The 21,512-nt window shown below is 40.9% G+C and overlaps 1 protein-coding gene across 1 annotated transcript in view; it reads left to right on the plus strand.

The window, feature by feature from the left end:
• Positions 1 to 1,759: 1,759 nt before the first annotated feature.
• The window catches only part of igsf9ba (immunoglobulin superfamily, member 9Ba), a gene marked incomplete at both ends in the record, with an annotated part of 50,923 nt that continues 31,170 nt past the window's right edge, over positions 1,760 to 21,512 (plus strand). The window contains 3 exons of the mRNA XM_079225405.1: positions 1,760 to 1,823; positions 14,899 to 15,096; positions 20,862 to 21,008. Of these exons, the coding sequence (XP_079081531.1) occupies positions 1,760 to 1,823; positions 14,899 to 15,096; positions 20,862 to 21,008 (409 nt within the window). The remainder of the gene's footprint in view (positions 1,824 to 14,898; positions 15,097 to 20,861; positions 21,009 to 21,512) is intronic.

Consider the following 21,512-nt stretch of genomic DNA (forward strand, 5'->3'; position numbering starts at 1 on the left):
ACCTCCTTGGGGGAGTCTGACCTGTTTAAGAGAAATAGCAACGCAAAGCAAAGGGAACACACTTGAATAAATGAGTAAAGAAACATTACAGATGCAAATGCTTCCACACAGTGTATACAAGACGGGGGTCACAGAGTGGTTTGATGAGTATAAAAATGATGTGAATCACATAATACCGCCTTCGCAGTCACCAGATCACAACCTGACATGTCCCCTGAGAGCAGCCAATGAGCGAGAGTATCTTTGGAAAGAGCAATGTTCAGCCCTGCTTAGAGTTCAGAGACTTGGAGATAATATGGCAAGGAGCACTGGAGCTGATCTGGCAGCTCATGGTGCCCAATAAGACTGATTATCTGTTTAATTACACCTGTATTTAACGTGTATACCTGTCATCTCAGAGGGGAAAGTACTGCTGATGAATTCCAGTCAAATCTGGTTATACATAGTGATACAAATGTGCAAATGTGTTGTGGAAATATTACTCGGCAGGATTTTACTGCAGGACTATCAAGGTCTGCAAACAAAATGGAGTATGTCTTTGATATTTCGGCACCTTTTTTTAGATGTTCTTTGATTTCAGACAGCAATATGACAGTCTCCAAAAAAAAACAGAAGGGAGGGGGGAGTCAGACAGACCGAGATGCCGAGACTAAACTGTGACAAATTTGGCTGAAAGACCATCGATTTGCAAGAATTCCTCTCATACGACAGAGACGTGTATGCTTATTTTCCAGTAACACACACAGCAGCCGGTGTCCGCGTTATTTTGGTGCGATCTGAGCCGATGTCGAGCAGCCAGAGGCGCACATGCGTTATGCTCCCTGTGCATGTAGAAAACGGGAGGGGGGAGTGAAATGGAGGCAGCCTTATCAGTGCTAACCATGTGTGCGCAGTGGGCAGCGTGATGGAGCTGCATCCTCGCGCTCACGGCCATTGAGGAAAAAAACAGCCAAACGGTATTGTATCTGTCGCCACACCCATCACATAAAGCCACACACGGCGCGGTAGCGAGGGGACAAAACAGAGCGTTTCATGTCGGTGACAGCGACATGACAACAGCCGAGGGCTATGGGTGAGCGACAGATGAGTCACACACACACAGACACACACACAGACACACACACATCCACCAGCGTCCCCTCTTTCTCATTGCAGATGCATTAAACCTGCGCCATGAACAACGCGATGGTGCCAACATATGTGGCGAATAGTGCAACAAAAAACAATTTAAAAAAGAAAAGAAAAAAGGCTGCGTGGATGATGGGTGGTGATGGTGCACGTGGTGCCAGTTTCGGAGAGGTATTTAAAGATGTGGACACGTCTCTCTGTCAATGCGCATGATACTGCGGTTCCACTACTATGGCACGCTCCAACTCACCTTGAATCGGCGCACGGCCGCTCTCCTGTCATTCGGGTGCGGGGCGTACGGAGAGCCAATACACGCCCCAAAGCCTCAATCAGCAGCCAATCCAATGACAGAAGAGGCGGACCTGTGGCTGCAATCTCACACTTGGTTTCACTATGCGCTCGTAAAACGGCTCCGTCTACTACAAACGCGGCGGTGCAGGTGCTCTGTCTCTTCGGGAGAGGATGCGGATGGAAGGACGGGGGAGGGAAGGGATGAAGGGAAGCGCCACGAGGAAAGAAAATAGGATATGAAAAGGGGCTTTTGCTAAGAGACCGTGAGGTGCAAGGTCGAATATGAGAGATTGGTTGAACGGGGCACTTTGCGTGGTAATAGCTGGTCGGCAATAGTACTATGATTTGGTATGTGGCCACTCTGATAGCAAGTGTATTCAGCACCAGAGGAACGGCCGCTCAAGGTGAGTTGAAGTGCAATATATATTGTGCCGCACTTATGATTTCTGCTGCCTCCGTGTGTGCTTGGTGCTGCTTTTTTTTTTGCAGTCGCTTGACATTTTTTTAACATTTTTTTTTTTGTACGTGAGGTCATATGATCTGTGGGGGTAATCCATCCCAGCAAATGGCTGCATAGCATATCTCATATCATATGTCAAGTGAAAGTTCAGCCCTGGTTAAATCGTAGCAGGAAAAAACAACAATTGTCTGGAAATGGCTTGGCCCATGTGCATGATATGTGAGGTGGGATCACATGCCAGTGATGCATATGCTCCAGAATGATTGACAACGATGGGTTGATTAGCATGGCTACGAGGGGTTAGGTCTGTATTGTGATATCCACGAGGCTCATTTTGTGTGATAAAACCACGAGCGAATCGGAAGTATCGTCCCCGCATCTGAAGGGGGGGGGGGGGGGGGGGGGGGATGTGTGCATTGTATCATAGCAAGCAGTCCCATTTGAGCTCTCTAGAGAGGGGTGTGACCGTCTCAGCCTTCAAGACGGGAAAGTAACTAAATAATGCATTAGTGTCAGATAAAATGCACTCTTGAATTGATAGAGCCCACTGCTGCATGCATGGGACTCACATGCTGAATTTCACACTGCACATGGACATGGTCACAGTGATGTGTTTAATGCACTGAGCACATACAGGCTGCAAGGCTCGCCCATAGTGCTGATCAAAGTGGCTCGTAAACTAGTCATTCCCGGAGCAACAAACTGCACAATATCCCTTTTGTTCATATTTTTTCCTGAGCACTCTGTATTGACCCATGTACTTACTTAACCTTGCTCTTCCACTTGTGTCCAGATGAGGGAGACATGTTCCAAGCTGACGCCTGGTAACTGATCCCAATGACCCCACATACCCAGTCAAAACTGGTCTGCTCACAGGTCTGGCTCCTCCTGTGATGACAGCGAGGTCCAAGCCTGGCACAATGTGAACACTTCCTCTAATAGAACATTTGAATTAGGAAAAGGGAACCTCTCACAGGCTCTCCATTTTATGAAGGCATCGATGTGGCTTAATAATATCAACTCAAAGATGTTGTCTGCTGTGGGCACTGCACTGCAGGCGTATAGCTGGCTGCACCAGGGAGTCACAACTCACAACGCAGTCCACCAGTAGTAATATAGTGTATATATTATGTATATAGTATATATAGTGACTGAGCAGTCTGGTGCTACACAGAACCACTGAACTGCATGTCAACATCGACGTGACTTATTTTTCATCACCTTTTTCTGAAAATAAAGACAATAAACCAACCTGTCATCAATGGAAGGCTTGACAATAATTATGCAGCTTTAATATCACAAATGCAAAGTTATATACATTAATTGCAGCGTAATCTTTTGGCAGGCGGTTGTTTGAGAAAGATAGAAAATGAGTAAAGCTAGAAAAGAAGTGTTTTAAAGCACTGAGATACACTATTGAATGGCTTTGCACCATTGAGCATTTTTTAATGGAATAGTTTGATATTTCTGGGGGAAAATAGGCCTATTAGTTTTCTTTTGTGAGAAGATTGATACTGCTCTCAGTTCAATAGGAAGCTACAACAAGCAGAAGGTTATCTTAGCATAAAGACAGGAAACAGCGTAGCTCTGTCCCGGGACTGAAATTCTCTGTGCAGAACCTCTTTCATTCACTTTGTTTGCACAGACAAACCGGAATGTAAAACCAACAATTTTTGGTAAAATATATTGTCTATGTTACTTTAAGACAGAGCAAAACCAACTGTGTTTCCTGTTTTTACTCTTTTTGCGAAGCTAAGCTAGCCAGCTGCTGGCTGTAACTTACAGTACGGTCACGAGTGTGGTATCAATGATGTCATCTAACTCTCAAGAAAGGGAATAGGCTTATTTTTTTGTTACTCCTATTACTATTACTTGAATTATTGGTAATTGAATAAGCTGACATCTTCATGAATCTGCTCGTGAAATGCAGGTCGTGTTCTTCCCACAAAGGCATGGTGGTCATAAATCTGCAAACATAGGTATTTTGAAAATATGTCGGCCAATTGAATGCACACTGGAATAGATTGAAATCCATCAGAAGAGTACATCTATTGTCAAATGTGAGGATTTACTTACTTTTTCTCTTTTTTGCTAGTTAGTCATTGTAAATTAAATAGATATGTATCTGGCTAAAACAGAATTGGTTTTGGCTCGGTACTGTAAACTGTGATGCGCATTTTATTGAATTATTCACAAGCATTTTGTCTTCTTCTTTTCTTTTAATCAGTGAAGATCATAGTTGCATACTTACAGCTATATACTGAGTTGTGCTCGTAAAGAGGCTGTCTGACAAGTAGAGTCCCAGATGCATGAAATGTTTTCATCTTTAAGGGAAACTGAAAGTGTAAATGGGTCAAGTTTAGCTGGGATTATTCATGGCTGGCAGGATGGTGTTGAAAGTGGAAGGTGAAGTCAGAATCCTGACATAAAAGCAAGTGTCAAGATTTTAAGAGACAGGGTGTCATCTGTTTTGACTGTGTCCCTCATCGACAAATTTGCCCGATAAAGGGAACTGAAACAGGGGTCAAGCAGTGGGTACGTCGTATGAAAAGTAAGATATGCTGATGACAGTGTGCTACTGTGTCTACGAAGGAGACGTATAGTGTGATCAGCAGCAGCTCCGGTGCTCTGTCTGTGTCTACGCAGGATGCGTTCGGGCACAGTGTTCAGTGTAGGTCACTTGCGTTTTGGCAGCATTCAGAGCACAGCACACAATCACTGAAGTGTGACTTTTCTGTCAGACGTAAGGGAGGCTGACGACTGAAAAAAATAAAACGTGGCTGAAATTCAGACATACGGATGGGGCTCTCTGTTGTTTTGCTGCTTGTGCATTCTTGGCAAAAATGCAGATTTGCAAATGAAGGAAACGCTATATTTGGCTGTGATTGCTACCGTGTGCAAAACATTGTTTGGCAATGGTCTGAGAGACAACATCCCTTCATAATAAAAGGCAGTCCCAGTGGCTAGTTGTTGCCTCGGCCTATCAAATACCAACAGGCACACAATTCCTGGGAGATTATTTAAAAAAGTAAAACATTGTCTAGGGTAGAAACAACTTTTCCTCACATATAAATGGCAGTGCATTGTTTTGGTTTCTCATAAGCCTTCAAATTCATGGATCTATAACTAAAGTTGGCCTTTCTTGATTGCATGTCATCATTTCACCGCTACCGTGTTGGGGTTTTTAAGTAGAGGCCTGTTTTACGTGTGGTAAACAGCCCTGTTCCCTGCACCCAATCAGCTCCAGCTTCACCGTGTCAACAATCTGATGAATTTGGTGTTTGTCTTATTCTTGGCAAGTGTTGGAAGTTTTGGGCTTTGCAGTGAGCTGTTGCATTAGCCTGTGGATTTGCTGTTTCATGAAAATATGAATTGAACTTGAAAAGAAATGGAAAATAAGTTTCAACATTGAAAAGGGAATACTACATTTGACTATTACAAATTTTGAAAAATGAATAATAGGAAATGTATGTACTCCACAACTTAATGAAATGATACTTGCAAACTCCTTTGTACATAAAGAAAAATAAACGTAACTATAAAAACCAGAAAATATTCTTAAATAAATTAGGTAGTATCTTTTTACAAGCAGTGAACCGCATCATCAGTCAGTGACTTACACAGAATAGCTCAGGTACAGTATGAGCAGTCAGTCACTGTAAAGGGACGGTCAAAGAAGTTTTCTTTTGTACCAAGTTCCCATTGCGGAGGCAGCATATGGACAGGGAGACTCGAGGTTAGTTCAACAAAGTCCACGATGACTTGGCAACCAATCAAAGTGATGCAGGAGGGATGCTGATGGCAATGCAGAGGCAATTAAATGTCATTGGCAAGTGTCGGGGAGTGGTATATTTGAAGAACTATTTTCAGCCTGAGTCACTGATGGCAGACTGGTTCTCCTCTCAGGTCCTGTGCTGGGACTTGGTGCGTTTTAAGCATTTGTTGAACTGGCTTTTGGCCATATGGTATTCATCTGTAATACCCTTCTCGTGAGCCCGCTCCTTGATGTTTCACAGGAGCTCCCTCGTGAGCTGTGGCTTGGCACACTTGTTCTTGTCGCTGGGTTTCTTCTGGAGGCGCACTTGTTCAAAGACAGCATTATATAGACGCAGACAGCATTTGTGAAGGTGTCAGAACTGCCATTGGCATATCCGAGGCCTCCCAGTAGCACAGTAGCACTGTCTGAAAGCCCTCCTCCTGCCTCTGGAGGCCAGCTTCAGATTGTGGTTCAGATAGAATGGGCTGTCTTCACTTTTCGTCTGGATGTCGGAGCAGTCTGGGACGTTGTGTGAGGCTGCTTTCCATGAGATGGTTGAGGAAATGTTTTGACAGCAGTGTTTTAATTGGCCAGTCTCAGTGCAATTAAGGGATGTTTCATGTTGTTACTGCTTTTATATACTTGTTAAAAACCCTAATACAAATCTCCTGAAACTGCCTCAATATAATAGAAAAACTAAACTAGAACCATCTAAAGTCATATTTTCTTTTTTAAAACAATAGATGTCAATAAATGACATTTCCCAATTCATGTCAAGTTGTTTATGTCAAGCAAAAGACATACACTGCTGAGTACCCTGCAGCTGACATTACTATATGTGTTGCTATAGTAACAAGGCTATAGTACACATTGCCAGTATTGAAGGAAGCATTCATTTACTTGAAGTTAAGATTTCAGTCCTGGTTGATTCTGAAGAGTCGCGGGCTGCATTCAAAATCCATAACATGCTTTTTTCTCTATTATTTAAGTGTGTACAATGGATAAAAACTATATAAATGTATATAATACAGCATTTTTGCTAGAAATATATATAAAAATTGTCATGTTTATAGTCAAGATCCAAGATAACGGTTAGAGTATTTTTTTTAACAACATCCTGTTTTTTTTAACCATAAGTATGTGTATGTAGTTAACATATTTCCCCTTCTGAAATGATTTCCTCCTGATTTGATCCAACCATTTCCCAACAAATCTCTTCTTCATATTTTTCCACTGCTGTACTATTTCGCTCACAATCATAAGAGTAAAGCTTAATGTGCTTAGGAAAGGGCCTGTGCTCAAGCTCTGGATGGCAGACTCTCGGTACTGGGCATGTGCCAGCTCTTTCTGGTGGTGCCCCCTCCCACTCCCCTCCTCCCTCAGCCAGTCCAGTCCCAGCGGAGTCTCAAACAAAGCCTGCAGCATTCTGGGAAAGCCAGTTTTTTCAGATCATGTGGTTCTGGTGGGATGGACTGCCGCTACATAATCATCTCTCTGAGAGCATGTACTATAAGTAAAATATGATAAGTGTGTTGATGTTACTGCAGGTCCAGTTATATGATCTGTACAGTTAAGCATATCTGTCTTATCATGCAGCTGAAACAACTAAATATGTAGACCTGTGATTAATCAGGCAGTCAACCAATACATTACCTTAATGTCTTAAGAGGGAATGCCAATTATTTAAACTGAGAGAAATATACAATAGTCAATGATTTACCATAATGTAATTCAATAATTCACATTTCCCCCACTGAATGATGGAACGTCTGGTTGGTACAAGTCTGCAACGTATCTCATATAATTACACTTTCATGCTGTTACCAACTCATTTGTATACTGGAAGAAAAATTATTAAATACACGAGCATATTTTAGAAATAATTATAAATTCTGTTCAAATTTGGTAGAAATTCTCCAGATACCAGAGTGTAATCATGCCCAGTAAGGAAGATGAACCATGATTCATCTCACATTCCCGAAGATCTCAGTAGACCACTGTCTGGTGTTGTACAGCAAAGTCTGGCCTGTCTGATATCATGATGGTTATCTGCAAAGGTGCAAGTCTAAAACGTCTGAGGGTGGAGTTTTGTTGGATATATAATCTGCAGTCTTCTAAAAACAGTCAACATTAGTTTATTTTAAACATACATTTTTTAAACGTAATCTTTCCCAAACCATAAACAACTAGTTTTAGTTTCCTACCTGATCATAATTTATATAATATGATATGCATACGGTTATAATTATGACATATGTTGTCATTTAGTTATAAGGACATGACGTTTTATATCTAGGAGGAACGGTGAAACCAAGATTTATATGATATTATGTTCATTAAATAAGGATTGTGTAGCAGCGTCTATTGATTACCGAATGGGATAGCTTTTTTGTTGTTGTGTTATTTCGATTTTTATCTTTAGTCATTATTTTTAGAAAGCGGGTTTCTTTCAAAAATGTTACAAACTGCTTAAAAAGTAGCAAAACATTGCTTATAATGTAAAGATAAAATGTCCTAAGAATGAAATAGACCAAACAATACACTTGTTTAAACCAATGTGTTAAGTTAGAGATGCTTCACGTTGCAAAAAAAATAAAATAAATCTCCAAATCATAATAAACTGATATATTACAGTATTTATAATGTTCATACTACTTTTATCTTTCTTAAAAATGCCGTTACGCTTGCTCGACAGATCCCATCTTCAATCAAGAACACATTTAATGCATCTGAAAGGAATGCTTCTCTCCTGAATATGTCATGTCTTTCCTCTATTTTGGGGAAACACATACATGCATCTGCCCAAGAAGCACTTATTCCCAGCGATAAGTGTTGAATTTCCACTGAGCGCACTCATGTGGCTGTGAACTGCAGCTCGAGTGTTTGTATGAGAGTCACAGAAAGAGGAAGTGAGCGTGAGAGAGAGGGAGGGAGCGAAATGGGAATTATATGGAAGTGGATACGTTGATTGGAAGATATGTGGGGCTGCGGAGGTCTGAGCAGCTTACACAGAGTATAGGAGCTCTGCGTTGCTTTGAATCTTTTCATTCACACTTTCACACGTGATTTATTGATGCTGAATAAACGCAATCTCATAACCAGCTGTACTTAGACACAAAAAGCACTAATACGAGCTGTTTACAGCCTCCATGTGTCATTCATTTAAAAGATCCTCGCTAAACCATTATATCTCCTTTAGTGACTGAGGAGTTTCTGGGACTTACAGCTGCTGCCAAAGATGCTCCATTATGTGCACCTCTGGCAGTGCAGTGCCCAGCAATGTTGGTTCGCCCTTTGTGTGTCTGGCAAGTCAAGCCCATTTCACACGCCTCTCCTCGCTGTGTGTTTGAGCAGGTGTCAGCACATCCATTGCATCCCTGACAGAGCATTGCTTGTCTGAAGGGGGAACTTTGCCACGAAGGAGAGCTAAAGAATGAATAGAGCAAATCCATCTCGGATTGTCCCCGTACAAAAGCAAAAGTAGAGATACTGAGGTTGTTTTCTGAATACTACCATGCGCACTGGAAAATACCCTATGGTCTCCAGAGTGTAATGTAAAATACAAAAAGAAAAGAAAAGTTGAATCATTCATTTAATTTTGCTTGGAAGTTAATGGGGTTCTGCAGGAATTTGTTCTAAAACCCTGATATGAGTTATCAGTTTTGTGCTTCCGTTTCCCTCGAAGTCAATGGTGTTTTTTAATTTTTTTTTTACATAGATGTCTGAATATTTGTTATGGTTTTGTTTTGTTGTAAGTTAGTAAAACCCTATCGTGAATTAAAAAAAGGCAATTGGTAACAAGAGACTAAATGAGACTACGAAACGTCATCAAGCCGACGTCCCTTGGTGGTGGGGACATGAAGTCATGCGGGGTGTTTAAAGCATACCTACCATTAGCTTTTTACTTCTGGCGATTGCATTTACCATACAACAATTAATAAAGTGGTGTTGATTTGTGAAGATTATCTTGCTGAACAAAATGTGTCAGTATCATAAACGTTGGTTTTGCCACAGAACTTATTTTCTGCAATTATCCAAAATCCAATCGAAAAAGGGGGAACCAGTGCGATCCGAACGAAATATGTCAAATCTCCAGCACTCATAATGTGTCAAAGTAAACACTGACAAGGATTAGTTCCCTAAATAAAGAATACATTGGATGCTTTAAGTCAATGTTGACTGTTTTTAATGCAGAACTTTTAATTATTCAAAGTATTTTCACTGTGGGGTGTTGATTATGTTAATTAAACTTAAACAAAAACAAGTAAAGTAAAGGATCTGAAGAGTTCTTCCAATACTGCAAACAGGCATATCCCTATAGCACCACCATCACCCATCACACACACACACACACTCACACACACACACACACACACACACACACACACACACACACACACACACACAGGCCATTCTCTGATGTGACCTTCAGCACATGCAGGCTGGCATTCAATTACCGCCCTGTCAGTGGCCCATCCAGCCCAGTGGCTGCACGTCCTTGAGAGTCTCTCCAGCCTCCGTCCAGTCTATATTCCATTACATCCTCCACATCGGCAGCTCCGTCCGGCGTGCAGCCACTCACTGAAGGCACTCGCACACACGCAGCTTGATGTGTCCTTTACAGAATCTCTAACTGCAGTGAGCGACGGTCTTTCTCGTGCGTACATTGAATCGAATCAGAGCACGAGGTAAATATTGCAGTTGGGTGAAACAGTGGGCCAGAGTGAAAAAAAAACGAAACGAAAAAGACCGTAGACCAGAGAATTCAAGCGCTTTTGTCTCATTGAACTCCATCACTTTTCATATTTCCACAATATTGTGTGTTATTTGACGTCATTATTGTCAAAACATTTTGCAGGATCTGCTCTCTCTGATTATTGTCCCAAATTGTCAGTTTATTGTACAAATTTGTGATCATCACTGAAATTACAGTGTGGCGGCACTGCCACTTGAAAACCACTCCAGATGAAATCGCTTGGCTTTAACCCCGCTTGCCCCTTTGCTGTTTTGCTGCGATGATTTATGTGCCGGTTCGCACAGCTGTTGATTGACCTCCAACAGTTGATTTTGTTACATCACATCGTGTGGATCACTAAACATTTAGCTCCGACTGCTTATCTCAGCTCTTCATGTTTTTGTTCACATTTGTGCTTTGCTAATATGTGTTATTTATCTCATCAAGCAAAACACCTCTGGGATAAGTGCTCTACAGACTTGACTATTGTAATGCTGTAATTGCTGTTGTAAAAGAAAATCTCTCACTAGATCTGCAGCGATTAGTCGATCAATCAATTACTGGAGCCACAGAAAATATACTTTGATTACCGATTGATAGTCATTTTTGAAGCCAAAACACAGAATATTCTTTATCATGCAGGCTCTTAATTGAGGATTTGCTTTTCTTTGCTCTAATATCAGTGTTTTAGGGTCAAATTATAGCTTGCTCTTTTATTGATCAACAGGCTTACACAATTTTTAAGAATCGGTCCATTATCTTGTTGGATTTAGAAAGAAACACGTCGTCATTGATCTATTATTAAAACTGTAATTGACAAATAAGAATATGTACAGTATCAGGTTTACTTTTACTTTTTTTACTGGATTATTAAGAGTTGTTTGCTTTTACATTTATGAAAGCTGAGGTGGACGGTAGATCTTTATAAAGCAATCCAGAACTTGTATAAATACAATACACCTTTTGGATATCTTCTCTCCTGCCCCTTTTGCAATATATGTGAATGACCTAGCTCTACAAAAAAGTCATTTATGTATGGATGATATTAAATTGAATATTTTTGAATAATATAATTTTACTGGCAGAGTCTGACCTACACCTGACCAGAATATGTTGAATGTGGTTGGTTTATGACGTTATTGCAAAAGAATCGAAGCAAAACACAAATTTTAGAGAGCCATTGAAGTTGGTCTATTCAGAAATATTCAGGAAGAGAATCGATGTGAGTTGCGCGATTTGAGTGGAAACTCAGTCCTTTTTTCTTTCACACTGTACCATGACTTAAGAGAGTTACGGTTTCATGAAATGCCTCAAATATATAGCGCTCAAGTTTGTTAACTTGTCTCAAAAGCCTGAAAAAGAAGTTGAGATGGATTATTCAATTAGTATTTATTCTGATGTCTGATTTTTTTTGAGAGACATGCTCAAGTTGCTTCAATATTTTTGGACTTTCTCTGTTGTTTGGAAATGCACTCTGTTCCTTGCTTGTATGGCCCATAAGGGTTGGCATAGTTATATGCAAAACACAATAAAAACAATACATATTTATATATATTGACAAGAATTAGACCAAATGATTAATCAAGAAAATAATAACGTATTAATCAAACTGTTATACTGCCTGTTTAACCTATTAAACAATTGAGGAATGCATGTTGCTATGTGCACTTCCTGCCACATCTGACTGCTGAATTGTTAGCCTTCAGGAATTTGATCATAGCAGTAAATCCACTACGCCGAGTATAGATACATAAAACATATTGGTCTCCTGGATTTATTAGCTCACTGATTTATGCAGATCTTACTCAACATATTTCTACCTGTGTGTGTGTGTGTGTGTGTGTGTGTGTGTGTGTGTGTGCGTGTGCGTGTGTGTGTGTGTGTTTATACAGAGGGCTTCAGCTTCAGTTGACATTTACAGAGCCAAAGCAATCATGAATTGCCATCGTCTCTTAACTGTATTGATCCCTTCATATCTACAGTGCTGTTTATTTGGAAGTCCTTAAACATGGGCGCTTGTATCGCGTTTATGTGTTGTTGAGAGCATCAATATATTCCCCTGAATAAGCTTCATAAACTCGACTGGGTCACCGTGTCTCCATTAAGGAAATGAAAAAGGCAATAGCGGTGACCAAACCTCTGCTGATTGTCACCTCATGAGGATCCCATAAAGGAATTGGAGAATTATTAGCACCTCCAATATATTATCTCAAGTCTTTAAAGTCTGTTCTCTGTCCAAGACGTGCTCCGCACCGCCACCCGGATCCAAAAATAATGCCAGCCAGAGAGCCGTGTCTCGAAACCTCTGAATCTGCAACCTGAACTGCAGTCTGCTGAGAAAAAAATAGACACGTCAGCAGCGGCATGCGCAGTTGTGCCACATGGGTTTGAGCCTGTGCTTCATGTCAAGTGACTCTACTTACTCAAACCAAACAATGTGTCCAGTGTTTTTCATTATGGAAGGGATGCCGATCTCTGTTTTCTTCTGGAAGCCATGGAGCAGGGCCCATAAGTAAAGACAAAAGACATTCAAAGTCTCCATATCATTTGTTATTGACCACACATTGCAGGACCTCACATCTTTGTTTCCTGAAAACTCCTGAAACAGTTGTTTCTGACTGTAATGAAGCATTGCTGTGGCTCACTGACCTATAATTCAAATCACTAAAGAGCATTCATCAAGACAATTCGGAACATATGCCTGAACAGTAGCCCTGCATGGGGTTTTGAAAGTGATTATTAGAATCGTTTTTAAAGGTGTTATGAATGTGGCTGCAATGGAGCGTGCTCAGGTGTGAATTTCAGGCTTTTGGCAAGCCTGAAAGGATTAGTTTAGCAAATTTCTGATTATGTTTTGCACATAACTGGATGCGACAGATTTCCTCTGAAGCGCATTAAAAGGTCATGTGTTGTTCGGGTTGCAGGGCAGAGCGTCATCCCAAAGAAGCTCTCTGCAACAATCAACTCTCCTCTCGTTCAGTCTCAGCAAACTTCATGCATGTTGACACGCTGCCCTGTGCTTCATCAAACACCGACTCCCCCTTAGCTTCATCTTCATGAAACATGCTGCTTTATTACCGGCATAATTTAGATGCTCCAACTTAGTACATGAAAGTACATGAAATTTGTCTCTTTTTGTGATACGCAGTTTCTGTGGCTTTTGGTTGTCAATCAGCTCCCCAATGGGATGTCTTACTTGTGACATTTACATTGTATTTTATTCAGTATTCAATCTGTTTTAGGTTAGTTTTAAGGCTCATGCTGATTTTTGTACCCTCGTGTTGGTCTAACAGAGATCTAAATGGTCACTTGAGGTTCATTGAGTCATGCACATGCGTTTCATTTGGTTTGTGCCGCTCTTTAGAGCTCAGGGTAGCGTAGCATAGCTGTTGTTTCCCTTATCAACAGAGAGGCACAATAGTAACAGATTCCATGAGATAAGCCAATAACTAGTAGATCACATCTCCTCTTTAAAAAAAATGAAATGTGTAATTTTGGTTAAATCTGCCCTGTTTCAGTCCAGAATATGTGCTGGCTGAAACAAATAAAGTGGATTAACGCTATCACAGGATAATGCAGGATAGTGCAATCACTAAGTGATGCATATGGCCTGTAGGGGGGGAGTCCAAGCTTTATGTTTTCAGACAAAAGAACTAAATGAAAATATGCACAGCTGAAAAGGCACAGATCACATAACATTTCCATGTCATACAACGCTGACTGTGACAGACCACAGAGCAGGGAAACATCACAGTAACACCAGTGATGCCTGAGCCCCTAATACCTCAGAGTCTCAACGTATTTGCTCTCCTTGTAAAAATTAGCCCTGCTAATGCAAATTACGCTGCTAATGAGAGCGTTAAGTTATTCAGCTGGTGTTTCTCTGGAGTGATACGTCAGCATGTCTCTTGATCCTGAAAGTGATTTTCCCCCTGGGCGAGGGCGGGTAGCCATGCTTGCTCTGACGGTGGAGATACAGCCGGTTCAATGAAAGCGGGGGTGGCAGCTGGAGAAAATCCATTCCCAGAGTGAGCGCTCTGCTGAGGCAGGTATGCCGACCTTTCAGTCATCTGATAGGTCATCGCTCGGCAGCGTGCCTGGACTTTCGTGGCTTAACGCCAGGCCTGGTGGTGCTCATAGTAAAGCTTATCTGAGCAGCAGCCAGCTATGATCAATGGAACCCCTTGGCAGCTCATTTATGGTACAGTCTGGCACAGCCACAGAACACTCACCAACAGATGCAGGTGACAGATGACAATAGGATCTACCCATGTGCATGATGACCATTCGGAAAATCTGTGCAGGACACGGATGCATGTTGTTTTAGTTGATCAGCTTTAATTGACACCCAATTATTGCTGTAAATGAATCTTGGATGCAATGAGATTGTTCTGCTTTGTCTGCAATAATTCTGTTTCAAAGAATATGGCTGCACCTTTTTCGTCTTGCATGTCAGACCCTAGCCCCGATGAGATAAACGTGAAAAGTTGTTTGTGGTAAACGCCGCTTCTGCATCTACCATCTCAGGTGCCCACGGAGTGAGAGAGGAGCCCCGGTTTGTGACGTCGCGCGCCGGTGAGAGTGTGATCCTGGGGTGTGACGTGTCCCCTCCCCTGGACGGCCAGCAGCCCCCCTATGTGGTGGAGTGGTTCAAGTTTGGTGTGCCTATTCCCTTCTTTATCAACTTCCGCTTCTACCCTCCTCATGTGGATCCAGAGTACACTGGTAAGATGTCTGTATTCTTTCAGACCTGGATTTCTTTGCTTTATCTTCGCCACATCAACAGAGACATTGTGAGAAGTTTTATCGAACTGATCTAGTTTAAAGCCTTTGAATTAATGAGCATTTGGATGCATCTTGGAATGATCAGGATAAAGGTCCGTCTAGTTGCTCAGCAGAGTAAATCCACAGGATTGTATCGTGTTGACAATGCAGCAGATACAAAGTTGAGAACAAGAGTTTAGCAGTACGCTCTGATAAATAGTGACCATAAAAGATAGAAGGACAGCATTTGACCAAATGTGAAAGACAAAAACAACTTCATGGATTTAAATGAATAGTTTCACATTTTGGGAAACATGCTTATTAGGTATACTGTGTTCTGGCTGTAGCTTCATATGTCTACTTATATCTATAAACTTGTATCTGTAGGCAATGAGACACGATTTTGGTGTTAGGAGTGTTCTGGTTTCCATTTATTGTCTTAGTAGTATTGACCATTCACTGTTGAGCGGGCTGTGGTTGCTTGCAGGTACATTCTATGTGGTGAGCAAAAGAGTCTATACAATAATTTAGATTTTGTTGGTTTGAAATCCGCTTGTAAACTGGCTCCTTGTGAAGCAAACCGGTCGTAGACGTCGTCTCACAACTCCAGTCTCAGACTGTATATATTACTTCAAAAACATTACACACTTTAGCTTTAAACTATAGTCATTATGCAAACATTTCTTTGATTATACATCATATATGTAGATTTCCCTACACTGCCGCAGACCTAATTATAAGTTTCTGCCTGAGAGCAGAGACATTTCTGACAACCAGTTAAATATATTGCAGAGTAAATGGGCTGTTTACATGCACCTCCCAATCCTATTTCATTTAGAAGATTGTCCTGCAATTTCAGTGGGATCCAGTCTGTTTTTCCCTCAGAATGATATTTCAGCTGTTTGGACTTAAGTGTAAGGCATGGTGCAGTTCACTGAGGCCTTGGCGTTTTGGGCTGTGCATGGGGCATCTGCTGCCTCTGAGTGCATAGTGAGAAATAACTGTCTCAGCAATTTACAACTGCATTGTAGATATATTCTTACCTACACACCCAAATGACAATGGAGCACAGAGCATATAGTGTAGAATCTATACAGTGGGTTAGGAAGTTGTTTATTGAATAGCGGTTTATAATAAAGCATGAAAATCTTCATCCAAAATGAAAATGATCCATTTCTGTTTCAACAAAACAATATTACAATATTCACTCCCTTTTAGCTCTTTGGTCTCAACCAGCAAATAACAGACTCTTTAGCTGCTAAATGCTCCATTAAATCACCAGCTAGGTACCAACATTGTTTCTCTACAGTGAGTTTTTACGTTGAAAAGTGCTGACTGTTATTGTCAAAAGCGTTTGAGACTGAACCAAAACAGTAAAGTTATGGCCATAAAACCATAACGATGAACTGAAAGATGCTTCAAAGCTCTGCCGAGCTGAAGGGAACTGCATGATAATTCTTTGTAGATTTGTCACAATGATCAATCCCTTTTTAAATGTGATGCATTGTTTATAAATAATGATTATAGCAGCTTTAGAATAAGGATAACATAAACTTTGCCTTCTCTCAGACTACTTGCAGCAGGATATTGGTTCCTCTAATGATGCTTCAGCATCTGTGACAAGATGGCGAGCTGTCAGAATGGGGTCAGAATTATCCCTTCCTGTTACCACCTCTTTAGCAAGTACAAAACCCCTGCCTGACCTGGTAATAAGCTATAAATTAAAAGGCAACGCATGGCTTGTCAAAAAGCTGGCGGATGCACATCCCTAGAGTAAGTGTCCTCAATGTAGACACAACAGATTTTTCAGGGGTTTTTCCAGTTAAAAGGGTGTGAATAGTATAAACTTCATTGTAATTCCTCCCCGTAGGCTTTTCAAGCAGGGTCATCACTGCAAAGAAGACTAATGATAGTGACTCACTGTCAGGGGAACCCTCATTTTTTTGTTTCGTGTAGAACCTGCAGTCGCTGGAGCGTTTCATTGCTTACTTTAGCCTCCTGACCGGCAGCAGGGCTTTTAAAACAGCATCATACTCAGAGTTGTTCACTCATGCTCTAGTGGGCCTCTGCCATGTGGCGTCAAGTCCGCTGCTGAGGAATTACCAGGGAACAGATGCAACATGAATATGGACAGTCTCATTGGATGGATTAAAGTTTGTCGTTGTGCACATGCAATCCCTCGGACAGTGTGATTATGACGCTGAACCATAGCGATGAGACGCTCTCTGGGTCTGTGAAGTCTCAGAGCTCATTTGGGCTATTCCCATGGATTGTTATCACTGAATCAAACTGGTGAATAGACTAAATGTGATATTATGCCATCGCACAGCTGCTACCAAAATAGAGTAGATTATCCATGAATGCTGCACTTACAGTTTGGACAAATCCAAATATTATCACATACTTTGTAGTGACATTAAATCCATCTATGGGTCAATCAGTTGGTCTGGATCATTGAGCACTACCATTGTTTACTTTCCATTCTTGTTACTGTAATTGTGAAAACACCAACAGTATATTAATTTGGACATGTAATTCTAGATCCCTTATTATAATTGTGTAATTTCCTTGTCTAACTCGATATCTCCATGCAGACTGAAATCTATTCAGCCAGAAAAATTACAAAATTACAAAATATACTATTTGTGTTCCCACTCAAGCAATGACACAATCAATAATTCAGATATGCAGGTTGTGGAATCTTAGAGTCAGAATGTCCCGCTTTGGAATAAATCTTAATCACAACTCTGCACATGGGTAATACTGTGGATAAGTAGGCAGCATCCTCCTCTCAGGAGCATGTCGGACACCAGTATGCTACTGTACAGGATAATGATGCAAATGCTACATTTATATATATATATATATATATATATATATATATATATATATATATATATATATATATATATTAGTTCTAATTCCAAGTCAGAGATATTGAGTAAACCTCAACCACTACATCACTATCTAAATAAAATCTGATATTAATTGTAATTCACTCAATTTAGCTAATTAAAAAGATACTTTAGCCACAAACTGCTAATGATACTAAACAAGAGGAAATACATAGGCTATTTATTTGTTGTGACTACAAGGCTAGCTATGCATTTAGCATCTTGGAATGATGCGTGAATGTTCCCAAGTTGGGATGACGAGACATTTTCTTGTGATGTTATCATGGGTGACATCAGAGTACTGTAATGTAATGTACAGTAATGAGTGACCAGGGAGTGGTTTTGGACTGTGGAATTGTCGAGATGTCAGCTCTGTAAAAAAGGTATATTAGGGTGGTAAACACTTTAATAACAAGGGATGAAAAATAAGACCATATTTTGAAATGTTTTTACTTTCAGGTGTGCATAATTAACTGTATTCATGAAAGTGCTACATTAACTTTTCCAAGTTGTATATCTTCCCCCTTTTAATCTGAGCTTTTTTGGACTTAAACTGCCAACATTGTCTCTTTGGATCTTTAGCGTTTCCTCTTCAAAGCTTTTCTATCTGACAAAGCTTGTGATGTGATCTAAACAAGGTTTAAGCTCATCTGTTTTCACAGCAGACAGAACCCTGCGCTGTGTAAGTGGTGTATGCCCAGGGGGCCGTGCCTCACGTGGATACAGTGCTGTTAACTCTGTTTACAGCAGCACCCTCTCACTCTTTGACAAATGGGACCTGAGGTTGATCCCCACCCTTCACGCCACCACACTCAGCACTTCAATGCCCAGGCAAAAATAGACTTTGACTTTTTAAAGACAGGTTACCTTTTTAGAGACCGTAGACTCTTCTCTCTTCCCTCTTTGCTGCATCGATATTCTGCTTCCAAACTGAAAAAAAGCACGTTGGTTTGCTACCCCAACTACAGCAGCAATCCCTGGGTTGGGGTATCTATCTATTGCATTTATTGATGGGAGAGCCATTCAGCTCACCCTCAACATCAATATATTTGGCTGACAGTTTGATGTAACAGTGCTTACAGAACATCTACACATCAAAGTTTGGAAAAATTATCCATCTCCGAACACTCGTCAGACAGCAGAAGCGAATGTTTTAGTCTGTTGGCTGTCAGAGGCAGCCATGTGAGCAGCGTGCTGGAGGCTTGAAGACAGACAGCTTAGCAGCTGAAGATTTCCCCATGCCTGGTTTCCTCAACTTCTGTCATCCCTTGTAATTTCCTCCTTTTTAGAACTCCAATTTATCCTCAGCCTTGGAAAAAAAAAAAAAAAAAAAAAACGGCGGGGATGGAGAAGTTTTATAAGAAATAGATGATTTATTCGAGGTGGGAGGCTGGTCTTTTCCCACAGTGACATCAAATACTTTATTTTATTCCGCTGAAGGTATGGCTCCTAGGTAGTTTCATGCATGAATTCAAATACTGGAAGGTAGCTGTGTTTTTTCCCAGACACAATTATGGTTTAATAATGTGAAGTTTAATCTGTTACAGTTCAAACATTTTGAGGAATATGCTTATTCGCTTTCTTGCCGAGAAATAAATGAAAAGATCAATATTGCTGTCTGCACGTTAGATATGACGCTACAGCCAGGAGATTTCCCCCTGCTTCCAGGCTGGAAATGTCTAGCATGCTCGCTAATTAATATTTCTATCTTGTTATAGAAAAATTGAGAAATAATCCTGCACATAACCCCCCGGAAAACAAAAACTTGAAATTTTAGTGGTTAGTTTTAGTACAGATTAAACCAACAAACTAGATATTTCATCCAGGCCAGCTGCTTCCCCTCCAGGTTTTGCTAAGCTTACGTCATATTTCGTTTTATTTGGACAGAGAGAGGCTTTCTGTTTCCCCTTGTTTCCAACCTTTATGCTAAGCTAACCATCTCCCGGTTGTAGCTATATCCTTACTGTAGACATGCGAGTAGTATGGATCTTCTTTTCTAACTCTTAGCAAAAAGGCAAATAAGCCATTTCCCTAAATGTCAAAGTAATTTTAAATCTACAAACAGAATTATTTTGGTAACAATACTTTAAGTTGTGGTGGTATGGATGTGAAGGTGGTAACGGATGTGAAGGCCATGCACAGTCTGCATGGTCTTCACATCCGTTTTGTGTTTCCTCGTGCAGTCCAACGACTTGAAATCCGGCTGATTGTAGGCTCTATTTCTCCCAATAGGTAGGTAGCACGGTACAGTACGTGTTTGTGGTGTCTGTCTCTGTGCTTGGAAATGCTCCACTCTACTGAACCCCCTTTATAGGAATAAGAACACACTGGTTTGTCACACTCAACTTGGACTTTGTGCATCCAAATAGGCTTGAGCATGTGCTTATTTTAATAACTACTAGTTTAAAGTCTTGGTTTATGGAGCCGCTGTAAAGAAAATGGAAACGGGAAAAGCAAAAAAAAAAAAAATGTTGCACCTAATCCTAATAACATTCAATCCTCAATACTCATACTATATTTTATTTGTCTTTTTAATCCCTTTAAAAGACAAACAATAGCATTATTTTACACCATAACTTGGAAGCTATACTTTTGATGCAAAGCCAGTGCATCATGAATCTGTTTTTCTTCATGCTACAAGAAGAAAAAAAGGTTGACATGAAGCACTTAACCTCCAGCTGCTATGATGGATCTCCGTGTTGACCAGCAAAGCTACTAGGTGGGAGTTTAAATGAAGAAGCCGACCATCGCTGGAAAAGAGCATGCAGGTGCTTTCAAAAGCAGAAAAAGACAAATTAAGTAAAAAAAAAAAAAATCATCTTCTGTCTCCAGGTAGAGCCTCTCTGCACGGGAAGGCTTCCCTACAGATTGACCCAGTGCGCTCCGATGACCAAGGCTGGTACGAGTGCCGGGTCCTGATGCTGGAGCAACAGTACGACACCTTCCACAACGGCAGCTGGGTGCACCTCACAGTCAATGGTGAGTCACCTGCTCACAACGTCTGACCTGAGAACATGTTTTTGGTCTGCTGTGGGTTTTTATTACCCACAGCAGATTGCCTTTGTCACACCACAGCTCGGAGAAGCAGACAGGCGTATGGGCATAGAAGCTAAGCAATGTACTGTTGTGGATGGGGGCAGCAGCAAAATGTATTTTAGCCACCTGGAAAAAAGCTCTCCTGAGAAAATTGTATGTGTACGCTATATTAAACATATTTTCACCCCTTTACCTTCTCGTCAGGCAGCCTTTTACGATGAGGATCTGCCGAAGCCATTACTTATATTCTCTTCCAAACCACGAGACTCCTTTGACAAAATCTTTTTCTTTTGTTATTATGAACCCTTCATAACACCAAGATCACACATTAATGCAAACAGCTAACTGATCGAGGCAGCATTAGCAACTCCCATATTCTGTGATGTGGTTCATGTCAATTACGATGGGCATTTTCAGTATTTTCCTGGCATTTTATATACATATGAA

Source organism: Taurulus bubalis (assembly GCF_910589615.1).
Source record: "Taurulus bubalis genome assembly, chromosome: 10".
Lineage (NCBI taxonomy): Eukaryota > Metazoa > Chordata > Actinopteri > Perciformes > Cottidae > Taurulus > Taurulus bubalis.